Raw genomic sequence first — 16,831 nt, forward strand, 5'->3', positions numbered from 1 at the left:
CTTTTATTCATTCCCATGTTTGTTCTTCTTTATCAAAACTTAATTCAAGGGGGTAAACTTTACCTGTGTTGAAAATGCACCAGAAAGCAACTTACATAATTAAAACTGTTAATATAATTTTTAAAAATATGTAGAAAAAGAAATCAATTGGACATACCCTTATTTTTAGTAAGATATCTTTCACCTTTAAATTATGAAGTACGAAAATAACATACCGGTATATAGGTAATTATCTATTTGGACTACTTAAGAACGGCAAATATTTAGTAACATTTCCATAGTCCATCCCTAAGTGTAGTACACTCTTTACTGACACAATCTAGCATACTGTAGCTATATAATCTGTAAGTTTTGTTTGACTTAAATACAACTTCTATGTATTTTAAACCTATCACATAGCCCATCACAGCTAGTTGTCTGTGCAGTTTTCTTCAGTAGATATATTGTACCTAACTGCAGTAGATAAGATACAGAAAATCTAAATTTTGCTATCTGTCCAGATTCTTCTTCTGTATGACCCTCTCCATTTCAATGTTGCAGGTTCAAAAAAATAAAAAAGCATGCATTATTAATGATGGTAATTTAGATATGAAATGAAATGGATTGTTCAATGACTTAAACAGGTTATTTGAAATGTAAAAACTGATTGAATATTTGATTTTTAAACCACCCCTCCCTTTGGCATCATCTATTTTTCCAGAAAAAGAGACTAAGGCAACTGGAGCTATTGCATAAGATAACTGTATTGTTGCTTTATATCCAGGCAGAGCCCTTGCCATCTACCCTTTAAATTTATTCTTCCTCTTTTAGTATCAAAGCACCAACTGAGAGAGAGGCAGCTAGGCATAACAGAGCCAACCAGCTTTTAAATGCAGTATTTAATATGCTGGTCTAACATATGCACGGACATATATAAAACATATATAAAACAGCAATCCATGTACTTTTAAGCTTTTGAAAAGGATAAAGAGATAAATTGTGCCCTCTAGTGTATGCTACTTGCTATATCATTTAGATTAATAATTGCATTAAATATCATTTGAGCAGTATTATTCATTTACAAACAATAAACCTATTTGCAGCAAGATTTAAATTCACTGTCAGATCAATCTAGTGGCACAAATTCCAATTTTATTCAGATAACTTTATTTTTAATCCATATCAGAAACACATTGTTTTAAAATTCTTCAACACAATTTTAACACTATTGAATCATAAACTAGACATAATATATAAACATAAATGTAAAAAAGATGTTGACTCTGGAAATAGTACAGAGAAGAGCAACAAAGATGATTAGAGGTCTGGAGGCTAACACATATAAGGAACAGCTGCTGGAATTGGGTATGTCTAGTTTAACGAATAGAAGAGTGAGGGGTGACATGATAGCAGTGTTCCAATATCTCAGGGGCTACCACAAAGAAGAGGGAGTCAGGCTATTTTCCAAAGCACCTGAAAGCAGAACAAGAAGCAACAGATGGAAGCTGGTCAAGGAGAGAAGCAACCTAGAACTAAGGAGAAACTTCCTGACAGAACAATTAACCAGTGGAACAACCTGCCTCCAGAAGCTGTGAATGCTCCAACACTGGAGGTTTTTAAGAAGAGACTGGAGAGCCATTTGTCTGAAATGGTATAGGGTTTCCTGCCTGAGCAGGGGGTTGGACTAGATGACCCCCAAGGTTCCTTCCAACTTTACTATCATGATTATGATTATATACACTATGTTTATATTGGTCATTCTTCCCAATGAGGCACATCCGAAGCCTACTTTATTATCGTCAGCAGAAAAATGTTTTTATTCTTTCATAGGCCTTCTCATGTATTGTTAACTTCTTAATTTTTCATGCATTCTAACATATTAATTTTAAATTTTATTTTAAACTTAGCTATAAAACATGTTAAACATAAAGCAAGCACAAGTTAGTTATAAGACATGTTTTATAGTTAGTTACAAGTTAGTTATAAAACATAAGTATTATAACTAACTTGTAACTAACTATAAAACATACATTTTGTAACTGCCGCAAAAAGCTGCCTCACAGTTAAGCACAGGTTCTGGTTTTGTGTGGGCCAGACCTATTTGATTACCGTATATACTTGAGTATAAGCCGACTCGAGTATAAGCCGAGACCCCCAATTTCACCCCCCAAAACTGGAAAAAGTTATTGACTCGAGTATAAGCCGATCCGCCGTTCTGCAAGCCTGAATACACAGGAATACCCTGTGTGGCCGCGGCTCGTCGGCAGGTCTCCGTTCCTCCTGCCGACCTTTGGGGAGGTTTGGGCGCCTCCCCAAACCTCCCCAAACCTCGGCAGGTCTCCGTTCCTCCTGCCGACCTTTGGGGAGGTTTGGGCGCCTCCCCAAACCTCCCCAAACCTCGGCAGGTCTCCGTTCCTCCTGCCGACCTTTGGGGAGGTTTGGGCGCCTCCCCAAACCTCCCCAAACCTCGGCAAGTCTCCGTTCCTCCTGCCGACCTTTGGGGAGGTTTGGGCGCCTCCCCAAACCTCGGCAGGTCTCCGTTCCTCCGCGCAGACCTGCCGACCTTTGGGGAGGTTTGGGCGCCTCCCCAAACGTCCCCAAACCTCGGCAGGTCTCCGTTCCTGTTTGGGGAGGTTTGGGCGCCTCCCCAAACCTCCCCAAACCTCGGCAGGTCTCCGTTCCTCCGCGCAGACCTGCCGACGTTTGGGGAGGTTTGGGCGCCTCCCCAAACCTCCCCAAACCTCGGCAGGTCTCCGTTCCTGTTTGGGGAGGTTTGGGCGCCTCCCCAAACCTCCCCAAACCTCGGCAGGTCTCCGTTCCTCCGCGCAGACCTGCCGACCTTTGGGGAGGTTTGGGCGCCTCCCCAAACGTCCCCAAACCTCGGCAGGTCTCCGTTCCTGTTTGGGGAGGTTTGGGCGCCTCCCCAAACCTCCCCAAACCTCGGCAGGTCTCCGTTCCTCCGCGCAGACCTGCCGACCTTTGGGGAGGTTTGGGCGCCTCCCCAAACCTCCCCAAACCTCGGCAGGTCTCCGTTCCTGTTTGGGGAGGTTTGGGCGCCTCCCCAAACCTCCCCAAACCTCGGCAGGTCTCCGTTCCTCCGCGCAGACCTGCCGACGTTTGGGGAGGTTTGGGGAGGCGCCCAAACCTCCCCAAAGGTCGGCAGGAAGAACGGAGACCTGCCGAGGTTTGGGGAGGTTTGGGGAGGCGCCCAAACCTCCCCAAAGGTCGGCAGGTCTGCGCGGAGGAACGGAGACCTGCCGAGGTTTGGGGACGTTTGGGGAGGCGCCCAAACCTCCCCAAACAGGAACGGAGACCTGCCGAGGTTTGGGGACGTTTGGGGAGGCGCCCAAACCTCCCCAAAGGTCGGCAGGTCTGCGCGGAGGAACGGAGACCTGCCGAGGTTTGGGGAGGTTTGGGGAGGCGCCCAAACCTCCCCAAACAGGAACGGAGACCTGCCGAGGTTTGGGGACGTTTGGGGAGGCGCCCAAACCTCCCCAAAGGTCGGCAGGTCTGCGCGGAGGAACGGAGACCTGCCGAGGTTTGGGGAGGCGCCCAAACCTCCCCAAACAGGAACGGAGACCTGCCGAGGTTTGGGGAGGCGCCCAAACCTCCCCAAAGGTCGGCAGGTCTGCGCGGAGGAACGGAGACCTGCCGAGGTTTGGGGAGGTTTGGGGAGGCGCCCAAACCTCCCCAAACAGGAACGGAGACCTGCCGAGGTTTGGGGACGTTTGGGGAGGCGCCCAAACCTCCCCAAAGGTCGGCAGGTCTGCGCGGAGGAACGGAGACCTGCCGAGGTTTGGGGAGGTTTGGGGAGGCGCCCAAACCTCCCCAAACAGGAACGGAGACCTGCCGAGGTTTGGGGAGGCGCCCAAACCTCCCCAAAGGTCGGCAGGAGGAACGGAGACCTGCCGAGGTTTGGGGAGGCGCCCAAACCTCCCCAAAGGTCGGCAGGAGGAACGGAGACCTGGGGAGGTTTGGGGAGGCGCCCAAACCTCCCCAAAGGTCGGCAGGAGGAACGGAGACCTGCCGAGGTTTGGGGAGGCGCCCAAACCTCCCCAAAGGTCGGCAGGAGGAACGGAGACCTGCCGAGGTTTGGGGAGGCGCCCAAACCTCCCCAAAGGTCGGCAGGAGGAACGGAGACCTGCCGACGTTTGGGGAGGTTTGGGGAGGCGCCCAAACCTCCCCAAACGTCGGCAGGTCTGCGCGGAGGAACGGAGACCTGCCGAGGTTTGGGGAGGCGCCCAAACCTCCCCAAACGTCGGCAAGTCTCCGTTCCTCCGCGCCCTGCCTGCCTGCTTCTTTCCGCTGCGGAAAGAAGCAGGCAGGCAAGGCGCGGAGTTTGGGGAGGTGCGCGCGCACCTCCCCAAACCTCCCCAAACTTCGGCAGGTCTCGGACGGCGGTGGCTTGGGAGAGGTGCGGGCGATCCCGGAAGCACCAAAGCCTCGGCCGCGCACAAGTCCTCGGTAAGTTTTTTTTGTTGACTGGAGTATAAGCCGAAGTGGAATTTTTCAGCCCAAAAAGTGGGCTGAAAAATTCGGCTTATACTCAAGTATATACGGTAAATTCTGTTTACTCTTTTTTCCTTGTAGGTCTGGCTCCACTAGTTTTCAGACTCCATCTTAAATCAGACTGGTTAATAAGAGCTAACAGCCAACTCTAATCTTTAAGTTTCTCTTTGGAGAGACTCTACCTATTTCAGTTTGAAAATGTCAGGAGTGATCTTAGGCAGCCTATCTGGCATAGTGCTAGTCAGTCTATCAACCCTATAGTTGATGGATTTTTCTCAAATATGCATGATCCACTAGCCTAGTTTAAAACTAAAATTTCATTGGGATGAATACACTATCCTTCACAGTTCCGCAGGGGCATTATAAAAACATATTCAGCAGCAATCCCCAGTGACGGAATAGCTCTGTGGAGTCTCTAAGACACATGCATCTGTGCTGCTCTGTGTACAGGACATCTCAGAAGAAATTCATCTATCCCATTTCCAATCTTGAGAGTCCACACAAAAGGTAATAAATCATCAAATCCAAATCACAGCAACTCAAGAATTCTTCAAGAACACAAAAGTGAAATTGTTGATTTGTTAGCAAAATATGTATTTCTTTCTCAAATAGGTCTCAGTGCCAACAAACTGGAGGTAAGAAATGTGACATCAGTTTTTAAAAAGGGATTCACTGGAAGTTCAGGGACTTGCAGGTTGCTTAACTGAAAATCTTTGATTTGATTTACCAAATTGATTTGGTAAAGGTGAATTCTGCCTCACTAACCTTCTATAGTTGTTTTAGAGTATCAAAGTCCCATGGATGGAGTTGAACTGCAGGATAATGAGCTCCCAGGTCATAGAGAATAAAAGTATAAATACTTCCCTCTTTCCATAAAAAATAGACATTATGTACCTTTTTAAAAACTTTTCCAGATGGCTGGATTTCATCTTCTTCTTGTAATATTTCCCTTGTCCCCAGGAGATTCTTGTCCTTAAATTTACTTCGAGCATATCTGAAAGCTTTATCAAGGGTATCACATTCAGGATATAATACAGATGCTAAGCAATGCAAACTATTAACAGATCTATATGCACTTCCAGGTGTGCTGTTCACTGGTTTTGCTTTAATTTGCTTTGATTTGGTTATGATATATTTTGATCCAGAAAATAAATACCATGGAATAAAAGTTAAAAATGTGTATACTAAGACAGCAAAGTTCATAATATGAAGAAGAAGTGGATTAATATCATGCTTTAACTTCATTGTATCCATCTTTGAAGACTCTTCAAGTTATTCAGAAGAACCTGACAAGTCCTATGTATCACATAAAAACCAACAACGACCTGAAACAGGAACAAAGTATAGTGTCACATAATAATACTAGGAATTTAATAAAACAAATATATTTTTATGAAGTGCAACTGAAAGGAAGACAAGGCAAAGCTGTTGTATTTTATTCTATATTTGCTTAAATAAGCCAACATGTTGGATACCCAATATCTCAAGAGTTATTAGATATGAGAATTGAAGGTATTTACTAAGCCTTAGGAATTTGGTACTAGTTGTAAACTAGATTATGATTCATGAATGAATTGGATAATTGGGATTATGCAATGTCCTTACCTGCTTCCATCACATTTATATTCCTTCCCACTTGTTACTAGAAGCCATTAACTGACAAAATATGATGAGCACTTTGGCTCCAAATAAGACCAATTTTGTTTGGAAGGAAAGCATAAATAATCTTATATTATGATCTGGTTTATGATTTTTGAAATCAACCTGTATTGCTATCTTTTTTACAGTCCTCTAATGAAGATAATATGTGGAGCTCATGCATTATTTATATATATATAGAGAGAAAGTGAATATATAATTATTTCTTCATCAATTAAATTTATATAAATTTTCTTAATGTAAATAATGAAAAAAGTTTATAATCCTCAGATACAGAGCAACTGTGTTTTCATTGAATGGATTTTTTTCTCAACCCCCTTGGCATTTCTTAACTTTTTCTCCATTCATGTAATACAAGAACTATATTTCAGATTTGGCAGATTGGAATACAAAAAGTATTTCAGTGGATCATCATTTTATTGAATGAATCACAGAGGCTGGGCTCATACAAAATATTAAGGCAAAATATACTGTATATACCAAACAACATCCTAACATATTGTGTGAAATCCCCTAATGTTATTCATCCAATAATTAGCAAAGCTTACTTTAGCATAATGTACAAATTAAATTGTTAAGTTCACCAAAGATTTCTGAATTCTGAACAAGTTACTGCCTGGATCTATCCTGACTAAATTTTTCATCTTGCTTTTTTCTTATTACACCTAGTTATCAGTCCATAATATACGCTACACAATATTCCATGGCTTCTAAAAAAAAAGTCCAAAGAAATAAATGCTCAAACTTGTGACATTCAGTATATTTTCAAATGTGGCAATGACTTTAATTTAGAAAAAATACTACGCTACCTCATTCTAAAGGTCAGAATATGTTGTAATATTATAATGGTCTTAAAGTGTATTAGGATGTTGTATGCACACATATATAACAACTGAATAGATGGCAAAATCTTTCAAAAACCATAAAATAAAATTAATATGAATAATGCCTTATTAGTACCATAGGTTCAAAAACACCTTGTCTTAACCCAGAAAAATTTTTCATCTTTGAGAAATTATATTAATCACAAAAAACACACCTTACTTGTTCATCATGCTTATTAAACCATATTTTTATATCATGTATCCTTTAAATGTTGGTTAATTTCATTAGAACTTGCATTAATGTTTACTGTGATATCTGCAAGAAAGTAAAAAAATAGTGCATTAGTAACTGGCAATGAATTTATATAAATAAATTCAACTGATGAATTTATAAATAACTTATAGCATAAATAATTGATAGCATAAAAGTAGGTTAAGAAACAGTCTTAAGACCATTGTAAAAATTGTAGTTATTTGGGAATAATAGCATACTCTCACATACATACCCCTCCTCCAAGTAGCAGATTACCATTTTCAGAAAGACATGCTATGTACTTACTATGTCGTTTTTGGAGAGCAGGCAAAGGGTCTTTTTTCCCCCTCTCAAGTTTTTAAATTTAAATTACTTTAAATTGTGTCTTATTGGTCTTCCTAAACATTGGCAAGGAGGCAACCATTCTAACAAATGAGGGAAGAGAACTGTTCTGGAATCTGAGTATGCTGAGCAAATAAGACGACTTTTTAATGTACACAGCTTCATATTTGGGGAGTCAATCTGGAAGGGAATTCTGGATATTCTTTGCTGTAGAACGTGATACCATATTGATTATCTGCCGGCATTCCCAAATGCTTCCCACCTTGCTTTATTGCTATTTCATACAACATTCAGCAGCAGACATGAGCTCTTATTACACTTCAAAGATGTATTTGTTAATTAAAAAATAGAAAAAATAACAATCCCAATCTTGCTGGCCTTTTGCAAGGCTGTGAAGACTTGGTTATGTGCCCAGGTCTGGGATCCTGAGAGTGTTAACAGTCCCATTTCCTAGCTGTATTACCAATCAGAGTAATAGTTTTACTTGGTGCCATATATTTTTATTTTGTATTGTTGTAATTGTTTTTATGTTTTATGATGTATACTGCCCAGAATCACTTGTTGAGATGGACAGTTATATAAATCAAATAAATGAATGTGTTCATCTTTTCATTGGATAACCTAATGAAGATAAATTAACTAAAAGAAAGCACAAAGTATCAACACAAACCTTAAATGATTTCTCATTATTATGACTGGTATCAGTGGGGAAACAATTTCCAGACACTTCAGCCTCAATTGGTTTGTTCACAAATATGACTGAGCAAACCTAAAAATAAAATGTTAAAATAAAATAAGCAACCAATAAATAACAGAATTAATTTTTTTATCTAAATTGAAATAAAATAATATCTATAAAGTTTTATTAATACTAATTACTTTTGACATTTACCTGATTATAACCAACACAGCAGACAATTTCATATTAAGATTTTAAAATTAACCTTAATAATTAAGCAAGTTATGAAACTAATTACAAGTTAATGATGAATTCTTGGAACAAACACCAAAATCAGGAAATACACTGGTTTTCAGTCCAAAGATAAAGAGGTTGCAACTATCACAGGCAAAATATTAGTGTAGGATAACCCATATAACTGAAAGAATTTGCAAGGAGAGAAAAAAATGTCCTGTTTGCAATAAAATTGTACATAATTGCTTGCAGTTTGCTAGGTGGCAGGTATAAGGTTTTAAACATTTTAAACCCACACAATCAATGAGAATGTTCAGAAATCTGAAACTGCAAGGTCACATTTGATGGAAGGAGAAGCTGGTGTTCTAGCAAAATTTGGCTCTCAATTCTATGCCATAACTATACAGATTCTAGAGATCAGAACTAGTTCTCAGTTTAACTCAAAATAAAAACGAATATAAACTAAATTAAAAGAAAAAGAAAAGTTCAGAAGATGCAGAAAAAAGAAAACAAAAAAAAAGAAAAATAGAAGAGAAAAGGCAACAAAGGCACTACTAATAAAGAAGTGGCTTCCAACTTTCCAATCAACCATAAGCTAATATCAGTTTCAAGAACTTTTAAAGTTACAATAAAAACCTCTTCTCCTATAGCTTAACATTTAGTTATATGCAGTTCAAAAATTGTCATCTTTTCAGTACTAATTCAGCAAAAAGTCCATTACAAATTTCCAGAAATATCAAATAGTTTATCACAAGTCAAATAGTCCAATTTTATATTCTTTCTTTTGTTCTATACAATCTTGACCTTTAAATCATTCCTGTAGCATCACAGGATTTGATCTTTCATCACTCTTTAGCATTTAAAGGAGTCTTCAAAGCCTACTTTGTAGATTTCATAAAGAGGCATTGTTAAGAATTTCTTGTTGAAGCTGTTCCATGTCCAGATCTTTTGTTTATTTGTCTTTTGAATTCCCATTTTGGTAAATTCAATTTTATTGTTTTCCATGCCTTCAAACTCCATGTATATATCAGATAAAAGTTTTTCTCATCATCTTCTAAAAATGTATGCTTGCATTGAAATCTCTATCCTTTCTGCAATATTAATACTTCAGCCAATTTTTCAAAGAAAAAAATCCTCGAGATAAGAAAGGGTTATAGTTGGTTTAGCCATTTTAAGTCTTTTAGCCTGGTCCTTTAGTTCCCTCTAGGGCAGGGATGTCAAATTGCCAGCCCGTGGGCCGGATGCGTCATATTGAAACCACGCCTACCCCATTGCCGGCAATGGGGGGAAAAGTCACGATATGTCATGACATGTCATGTGGCATTGAGAATTTGACACCCCTGCTCTAGGGTTTATTTGCAACCTGTATCAGGAACTGATACAGTTTAGATCTGTTTCAATTATTTCCCACAAATATATTATATACTTGCTTTATATTAAATTACAGTCATGTTTTTCAAATCTTTTAGTAAAAATCACCAATATTCCAAATCTCTCTGGTTATCCCAATTTGTTTAAAACTTTCTTAAGTATTTTTTTTTCTTTTTGCCAATTACACATTATTTTAAATCCTCAAGTCTCTGTTTAAAATTTATTAAACTGAAGAAGGTAAAACATACCAGGTGTTAAATTAAGCTTGCTCTTTTGAAGGTCCCTAATATCTATAAAGTGATTAAATTGAATATTTCTGAACATGATTAGAAAATGAGTTTGGCTGGCTTAGTGTCTTTATTAAAGGTGCCACCCACTACTGAGAGCAAATTTGTCATCTTGCTTGGATCCTGGCACTCAAACTTGTGAAAGAAAAGACTGCTGTTTTATAGTTTCCTCATGAGGAGTTGCCATTAGCACACTTGTGGACCATCTCCAATTCTCTCCAGAGAAACCAAAGAGATTCAATGGACCAGTCTACTCACTTGTCTTTCATTTTTCACAGTGGTTACCTCCTATTTTTAGAGATGTCTTTAGTCAGCCTTGATTCAAACCAGAGCTTTACAAACACCGACTGTAATCATTAAAGGTGTAAATTTTTGGTGTTCCTCATGTCTGAAGAAGTTGGTTTTATTATATGCTTTTCTAATGTCCTTTTAACTCTTGTTTCAACTACCCATACTGTTTCAAGTTTAACAAGAGCCTTGGTGGAGCAGTGGGCTAATGCCTCCTTAAGTAACACCAGCTGCCTGCAATTAGTGCAGGTTCGCATCCCACCAGGCTCAAGGTTGACTCAGGTTGACTCAGCCTTCCATCCTTCCGAGGTAGGTAAAATGAGGATCCAGATTGTTGGGGGCAATTAAGCTGACTTTGTAATAATGCCGCTTGGGGTGTGTGTGAAAGCCCTAATAAGCAGGCATATACATAGAATGAAGGCTACTGCTAAGCTTGTAAGCCGCCCTGAGTCTTTGGAGAAGGCCGGGATATAAATGGAATTAAAATTAAAAAAAATAAAACAAGAAAATACAGACTTCTAAATAAGGCCTACATGACAATATACCTCTCTAGAAAGGCATGTAAACTCCAAATGACAAACCCCTTTTGAAAAAATATTTAGGGCTAAAAGGGATTAATACAGTTGATTATTCTAACATGGTTTATGCTCATTACCATAAGATGATCAAGTGAATGCTTCCTGCTGCAGAAGCTACAGCAGACTACAGAAGGAACAAGTGGAAGCAATTTCCTGAATGCAAGCTCACACAATAAATAAATAGGGAGAGCTGACAGGAATTTCACTGGGGAGTTTTTTAAAAAGTCCCCTACAAATGACTATTGGGAAATGGAACACTTCTAAAATAATGGATTACTGGCCTAAAGTGGGTTGTTCTCATAAGAATTGATAAAAATGACTTAGTGAAGCATAATGACTTTGATCAGGAGGGCTTCAAATTGAAATCTGTGGGAACTGAAATGAAAAGGTTGAACCAAGGACCTAAGATAAAGATTTAGGAAGAAGACTGTTATAACATTCAGTAAAAATAAACAAACAGAATATTTGCTTATTAAGTTCCTGACCTTCATTGTCTAATGTTCCCAGTATGGAAAATAAGAAAGATGAGCTTAATGTCTTAGTACAGAAAGGCAAACATGACTTAAGAGAAATCCGCAGTAGGATGACTCACATGACTGTATCTTTTAACTATTGTATTCCAATTTATGAGAGAGAGAGAGAGAGAGAGAGAGAGAGAGAGAGAGAGAGAGAGAGAGACTGAAGAAAAATAAGAGTTCCATTTCATGTTAAAAATAGACACCTTTGCACAAAAATGCATCTGAATGAACTTCATATCATCAGGAGCAAACAAAATATATATATTTTTTAATCCCATTTATATCCCGCCCTTCTCCAAAGACTCAGGGCGGCTTACAATCTAAAGCAGACATGTCAAACACAAGGCCCGGGGGCCGGATCCGGCCCGCGAAGTGGCTTCATGTGGCCCGGGAAGCCATCCTGGAAACAGTGAGGGAACGGCCCCCACTGCCTTGGCCCTGGCCCAGAGACCCTCCTTCCACCAGAGACCCTCAGATCTGTCCCACTCCTGCCCAGGCCCCCATAGGCACCCTTGATGCGAACGATGTAGAGCTGGCCATGCTCACCCAGTAGGCCATACACACTCTAGCCACGCCCACCCAGTAGGCCACGCCCACCCTGGCCATACCCACCCGGCCCCCTGAGGGCAACCGCAATGCTGATGTGGCCCTCAATGAAATTGAGTTTGACACCCCAGATCTAAAGCACAAATCAATGTGCTTAGCAATAGCCTTCATCCTATGTATATGCCTGCTTATTAGGGCTTTCGCCCCCCCCAAGCGGCATTATTACAAATTTAATTTAATTTTATTAGATTTATATACCGCCCTTTCCCGAAGGACTCAGGGCGGTTTACAGGGCATTTTAAAATCACACCAATACAAAATACAAAAGTTTAAAAACAATTAAAAAGATTAAATTATCCCTGAAAATAAAAACCCCAGTTAAAAATTCTCAGCCTGGGCCGGAGAGCTCAAAGAGCCAAGTCTTCAGGTCCCGGCGGAATGAACGCAGGTCAGGGGCAGTCCTGAGCTCCACGGGCAGCTGGTTCCAGAGGGCAGGCGCACCCACAGAGAAGGCCCTCCCCCTGGGTGTTATCCGGTGGCAATCTTTTACCGGCGGCACCCTGAGAAGACCCTCCCTGTGTGAGCACACTGGACAAAGGGAACTTGATGCTGGCAGCAGGTGTTCCCTCAAATATCCCGGACCCAAGCCATTCAGGGCTTTATAGGTCATCACCAGCACCTTGAATCTCACCCGGAGGGCAACCGGAAGCCAATGCAGCTCGCGGAGTACAGGTGTTACATGGGAGTATCGGGAGACCTCCATCACAACTCGCGCGGCCGCATTCTGCACCAGTTGTAGTCTCCGAATGGTCCTCAAGGGCAGCCCCATGTAGAGAGCATTGCAATAGTTTAAACGGGAGGTCACGAGCGCATGAGTGACTGTGCGTAGGGCATCTCGGTCCAGGTAGGGTCACAACTGGCGCACCAGGCGAACCTGGGCAAAAGCTCCCCTGGTCACGGCTCCTATATGATCTTCAAAATTGAGCCGTGAGTCCAGAAGGACGCCCAAGTTGCGAACCCTATCAATGGGGGGTAACACCTCACCCCCCATCGTTAAAGGTGGAATAGTTTGGTTAGCCCGAGATGCCGATATGCACAGCCACTCAGTCTTGGCAGGATTGAGACGAAGCCTGTTTCTCCCCATCCAGACCTGGACCGCCTCCAGGCAACGGGACATCACGGCGAGGGCATCGCTGGGTTGGTTCGGGGTGGAGAAAAAAAGTTGGGTATCATCAGCGTACTGATGATACTCCACCCCGAAACCACGAATGACCTCGCCCAGTGGCTTCATATAGATGTTGAACAGGAGGGGCGAGAGAACCGACCCCTGAGGAACTCCACAAACGAGAGGCCTCGGGGTGGATCTCTGCCCTCCCGTCAACACCGACTGCGAGCGGCCCAGGAGATAGGAGAACCACCGTAAAACGGTGCCTCCCACTCCCAGCCCCCTGAGCGCCGCAGTAGGATACCATGGTCGATGGTATCGAAAGCCGCTGAGAGATCTAATAGGACTAGGACAGAGGAGCAACCCCAAAGTCAGCTTATTGCCCCCAACAATCTGTAATAAGTAATATTGTTGGCTATATGGGTGGCACTTTCCAGTCTTCAAGTAGTAACAGTGATTTAAGATTTTAATTATCTCAATGTAGGTAGTCCTCAACTTACAATTCGCAAATGAGCCCAAAATTTTGGTCGCAAGTCTCTGTGCTCATTAACTAAGACCCATGTGATCTATTAGCTCAAAGAATGTAATTCCTGTTGGCTTCATAAACCATACAAGAGCCCACCTGTTTTTGTGCGGTTTCTAGAGGCAGGTTTAAGGATCGGCACAATGCCAAATGCCTGAATTTTTATCACAATCGCAGGGATGCTGCAATGATTATACATTCATGAAGGGTTCCTAATGTCCTTCATTCAGTACTATCTGAATTCTGAATAGTTGCTAAACAAACATACCGTATTTTTCGGACCATAAGACGCACCTGACCATAAGACGCACCCAGTTTTTAGAGCAGGAAAACAAGAAAAAAAATATTCTGAACCAAATAGTACCGGTATACTAGGAAGGAAGTAGGGGAGAGAGAGAGAGAAGGAAGGAAGGAAGGAGGGAGGATGGAGGGAGCAAGGAAGAGAGAGAGAGAGAGAAAGAAAGAAGGAAGGAAGGAAGGGAGAAGGAAGGAAGAAAGAGAGAAGGAAGGAAGGAAGAGAAGGAAGAAAGGAGGGAGGGAGGGAAGAAGAAAGAAAGAAAGAAAGAAAGAAAGAGAGAGAGAGAGAGAGAGAGAGAAAGAAAGAAAGAAAGAAAGAAAGAAAGAAAGAAAGAAAGAAAGAAAGAAAGAAAGAAAGAAAGAAAGAAAGAAAGAAAGAAAGAAAGAAAGGTACCGGTAGTTTCTTTTCCCTGAATAGGTTTTCTAAGATGCCGAAGCAATTTCAAACAATTAGCAGTATTATCTTGCAAATGGGAAATCACTTCCAATAAACTTCACAGAGAAACCTGCAGGGACAACTCCTCACGGCTTTGCCTATGAGGTTTAGTTTAGCAAAAACTTTCTTTAGCAGCGAGGTAAAAGAAAGAAAATGTGCGCGCACAGGGAGGGGGAGGCAGTCAGAAGGCATGGCAGGCACGTCCGTATTTCCTCCCCTGCCGACCAATCACAGGGGCGGGGCGGAGAATTCCATGTCTTCATTCAATCACGTCTCTCCAATGGAGCTGATGGACTGCGCTGACTGAACGGGAGACAAGTGTTTTCGCTTACCTTCGGACCATAAGACGCACCTCGTTTTTCCACCCACTTTTTGGAGGGGAAAAGTGCGTCTTATGGTCCGAAAAATACGGTAGGTTGAGAATTACCTGTATTGATGTGTTACAAATTCTGCCAAGCAAAACAATCAGGAATCTGGTAGCACCAATTAACAAATTTTATTAAAAGACAAACGCTTCCATAAGCTGCAGCTTGTTTCACATCATTCTCAACTTATACTTTTAAATAAAATTCTTAGGAAAAAATACTATAATGTTCTTCTGATTTTTGCTGCCATAAACTAACAATAGCTGTCTTCCTTCCTACAAACTATGTCACGAATAACTTAACAAAGTTTCTGACAATTTTTTTTTTGCTGACTATTTTCAGACAACCGAAGAACATACAAGACAGTTATCCATAACTTTATAGTAACTATAAATAAGTATAGTTCAATTTGTATACTGGATTTGAAGAAAACATATTTTAATAAATACAGAGCAATAATAATTCCTTGGCAGGAGAAGCTTATGGGAAAAGAGTTTGAGATTCAGGGGAATTCCTTAAAAAAGAGGTATTAAAAACACAATAGCAAAAAGAATACCAAAGAAGGGGGAAAGGATGACAGCAAACAATCCAGAATGAATAAAGATCTAAAAACTACATACATATAGAAAGTGAAAAATAAGATAGGTCAGCAAGGAATAGTATTCATAATTCTAAATTATAGAAATGCTAGAAGAATAGCTAAAGCTCAGAGAATGACAAAGGATAAAAAAAGAAAAGAATGTCAGATGTCTTCAAAATAAACTGATTTAGAGTTTATTGGCATCTTCATTGAACAGTTAATAATCTGTTATTTTTCAGTTTATTTTGAAAATAATCTAAAAAAATATTAAGCCTGTAGTGGTTGAATAACTTTAATTTTCTTTGCAGCATCAATTTGTTGTTTTTTTTAAAAAGATACTATTCCAACAAGCAATTTTGAAAAAGAGAACGAAGAAGCAGAACTGAAACTTGAGACTGAAAGAGTTACAGCCATGGAATTTCTATTTACTTTGAATTGGTTTAATTTTTTGAAGCCAGAAAATTGAATTATGGAGTATTACAGGAAGTTGCTCGTGGTTTGGCCAAATAATTGTTATTTATTATCTTTGAGAAATCTGAGATTAAATGTAGTATCAAATGATTGAAAGAAGGCATATGTTATTCCAGTTTTTTTTAAAAAAAGTCCTGTACACCTAAACTTTTGTGATAAAAACAAAAGAATGAGGCGGTATCTTAAATTCTAACCTATCAAATTTGCAGATGGCATAAACTCAGTGAAATAATATCTCAAACTCAGAAAACAATCTTGATAGGTTAGAGCAGGGATCAGCAACCTGAAACAGCAAAAGAGACACTCGGAACCGGTTCCATCACACACACAAAAAAGTGGGAGCCGCAAAATGTGTGCACGCATGCGTGCACGCACGCACATGCGCAGAACAAAGCAAAACGTGCACGGACGAAGGCAGCAGCTCTGCAAACGGGACGGTGTAGGTTTGGAGAGCTGCGCGCGCAGCTCTCCAAACCACTGCCGCCCGTTTGGAGAGCTGCTGCCTTCATCCCACTTTTTTTCCAGAACGGCGGAGGACTGGGAGCCGCAGGAGACGGCTTAAAGAGCCGCATGCGGCTCCGGAGCCGCGGGTTGCCGACCCGTGGGTTAGAGAAATGGGGAAAGAATAACAGAATGAAATGTAAAAAAGATAATTAGAAAGTCTTTTGCTGAGGAAAAAAAATGCAGTTACAAGGTGGAGAGTATCTGCCTTGACAGCAATACTTGTGAAAGAGAGTTTGGAACAGTTACTTATCACTATTTTAATATGAGTCAGCATCAGACTGATTTTGCAAGAAAGGAAAAGGAAAAGCAATTTTTATTTATTTTTTATTTTAATTCCATTTATATCCCGCCCTTGTCCGAAGACTCAGGGCGGCTTACAAGCTTAGCAGTAGCCTTCATTCTATGTATATGCCTGCTTATTAG

At 40.9% G+C, this 16,831-nt stretch overlaps 1 protein-coding gene across 4 annotated transcripts in view; it reads right to left on the bottom strand.

Annotated features, from left to right (window-relative positions):
• ACSL3 (acyl-CoA synthetase long chain family member 3) overlaps positions 1–16,831 on the bottom strand; it is a 67,558-nt gene that overhangs the window by 34,536 nt on the left and 16,191 nt on the right. For all 4 annotated transcript variants that reach the window (XM_081329342.1, XM_081329343.1, XM_081329344.1 and 1 more), the window contains 3 exons: positions 8,237–8,335; positions 7,187–7,287; positions 5,383–5,813 (listed from right to left, as the gene is read on the bottom strand). In XM_081329342.1, the coding sequence (XP_081185468.1) occupies positions 5,383–5,742 (360 nt within the window). In that variant the 5' untranslated portion in view covers positions 5,743–5,813; positions 7,187–7,287; positions 8,237–8,335. The remainder of the gene's footprint in view (positions 1–5,382; positions 5,814–7,186; positions 7,288–8,236; positions 8,336–16,831) is intronic.

The sequence above is a fragment of the Vipera berus genome (genome assembly GCF_964194415.1).
Source record: "Vipera berus genome assembly, chromosome: 5".
NCBI classification, from domain to species: Eukaryota; Metazoa; Chordata; class Lepidosauria; order Squamata; family Viperidae; genus Vipera; species Vipera berus.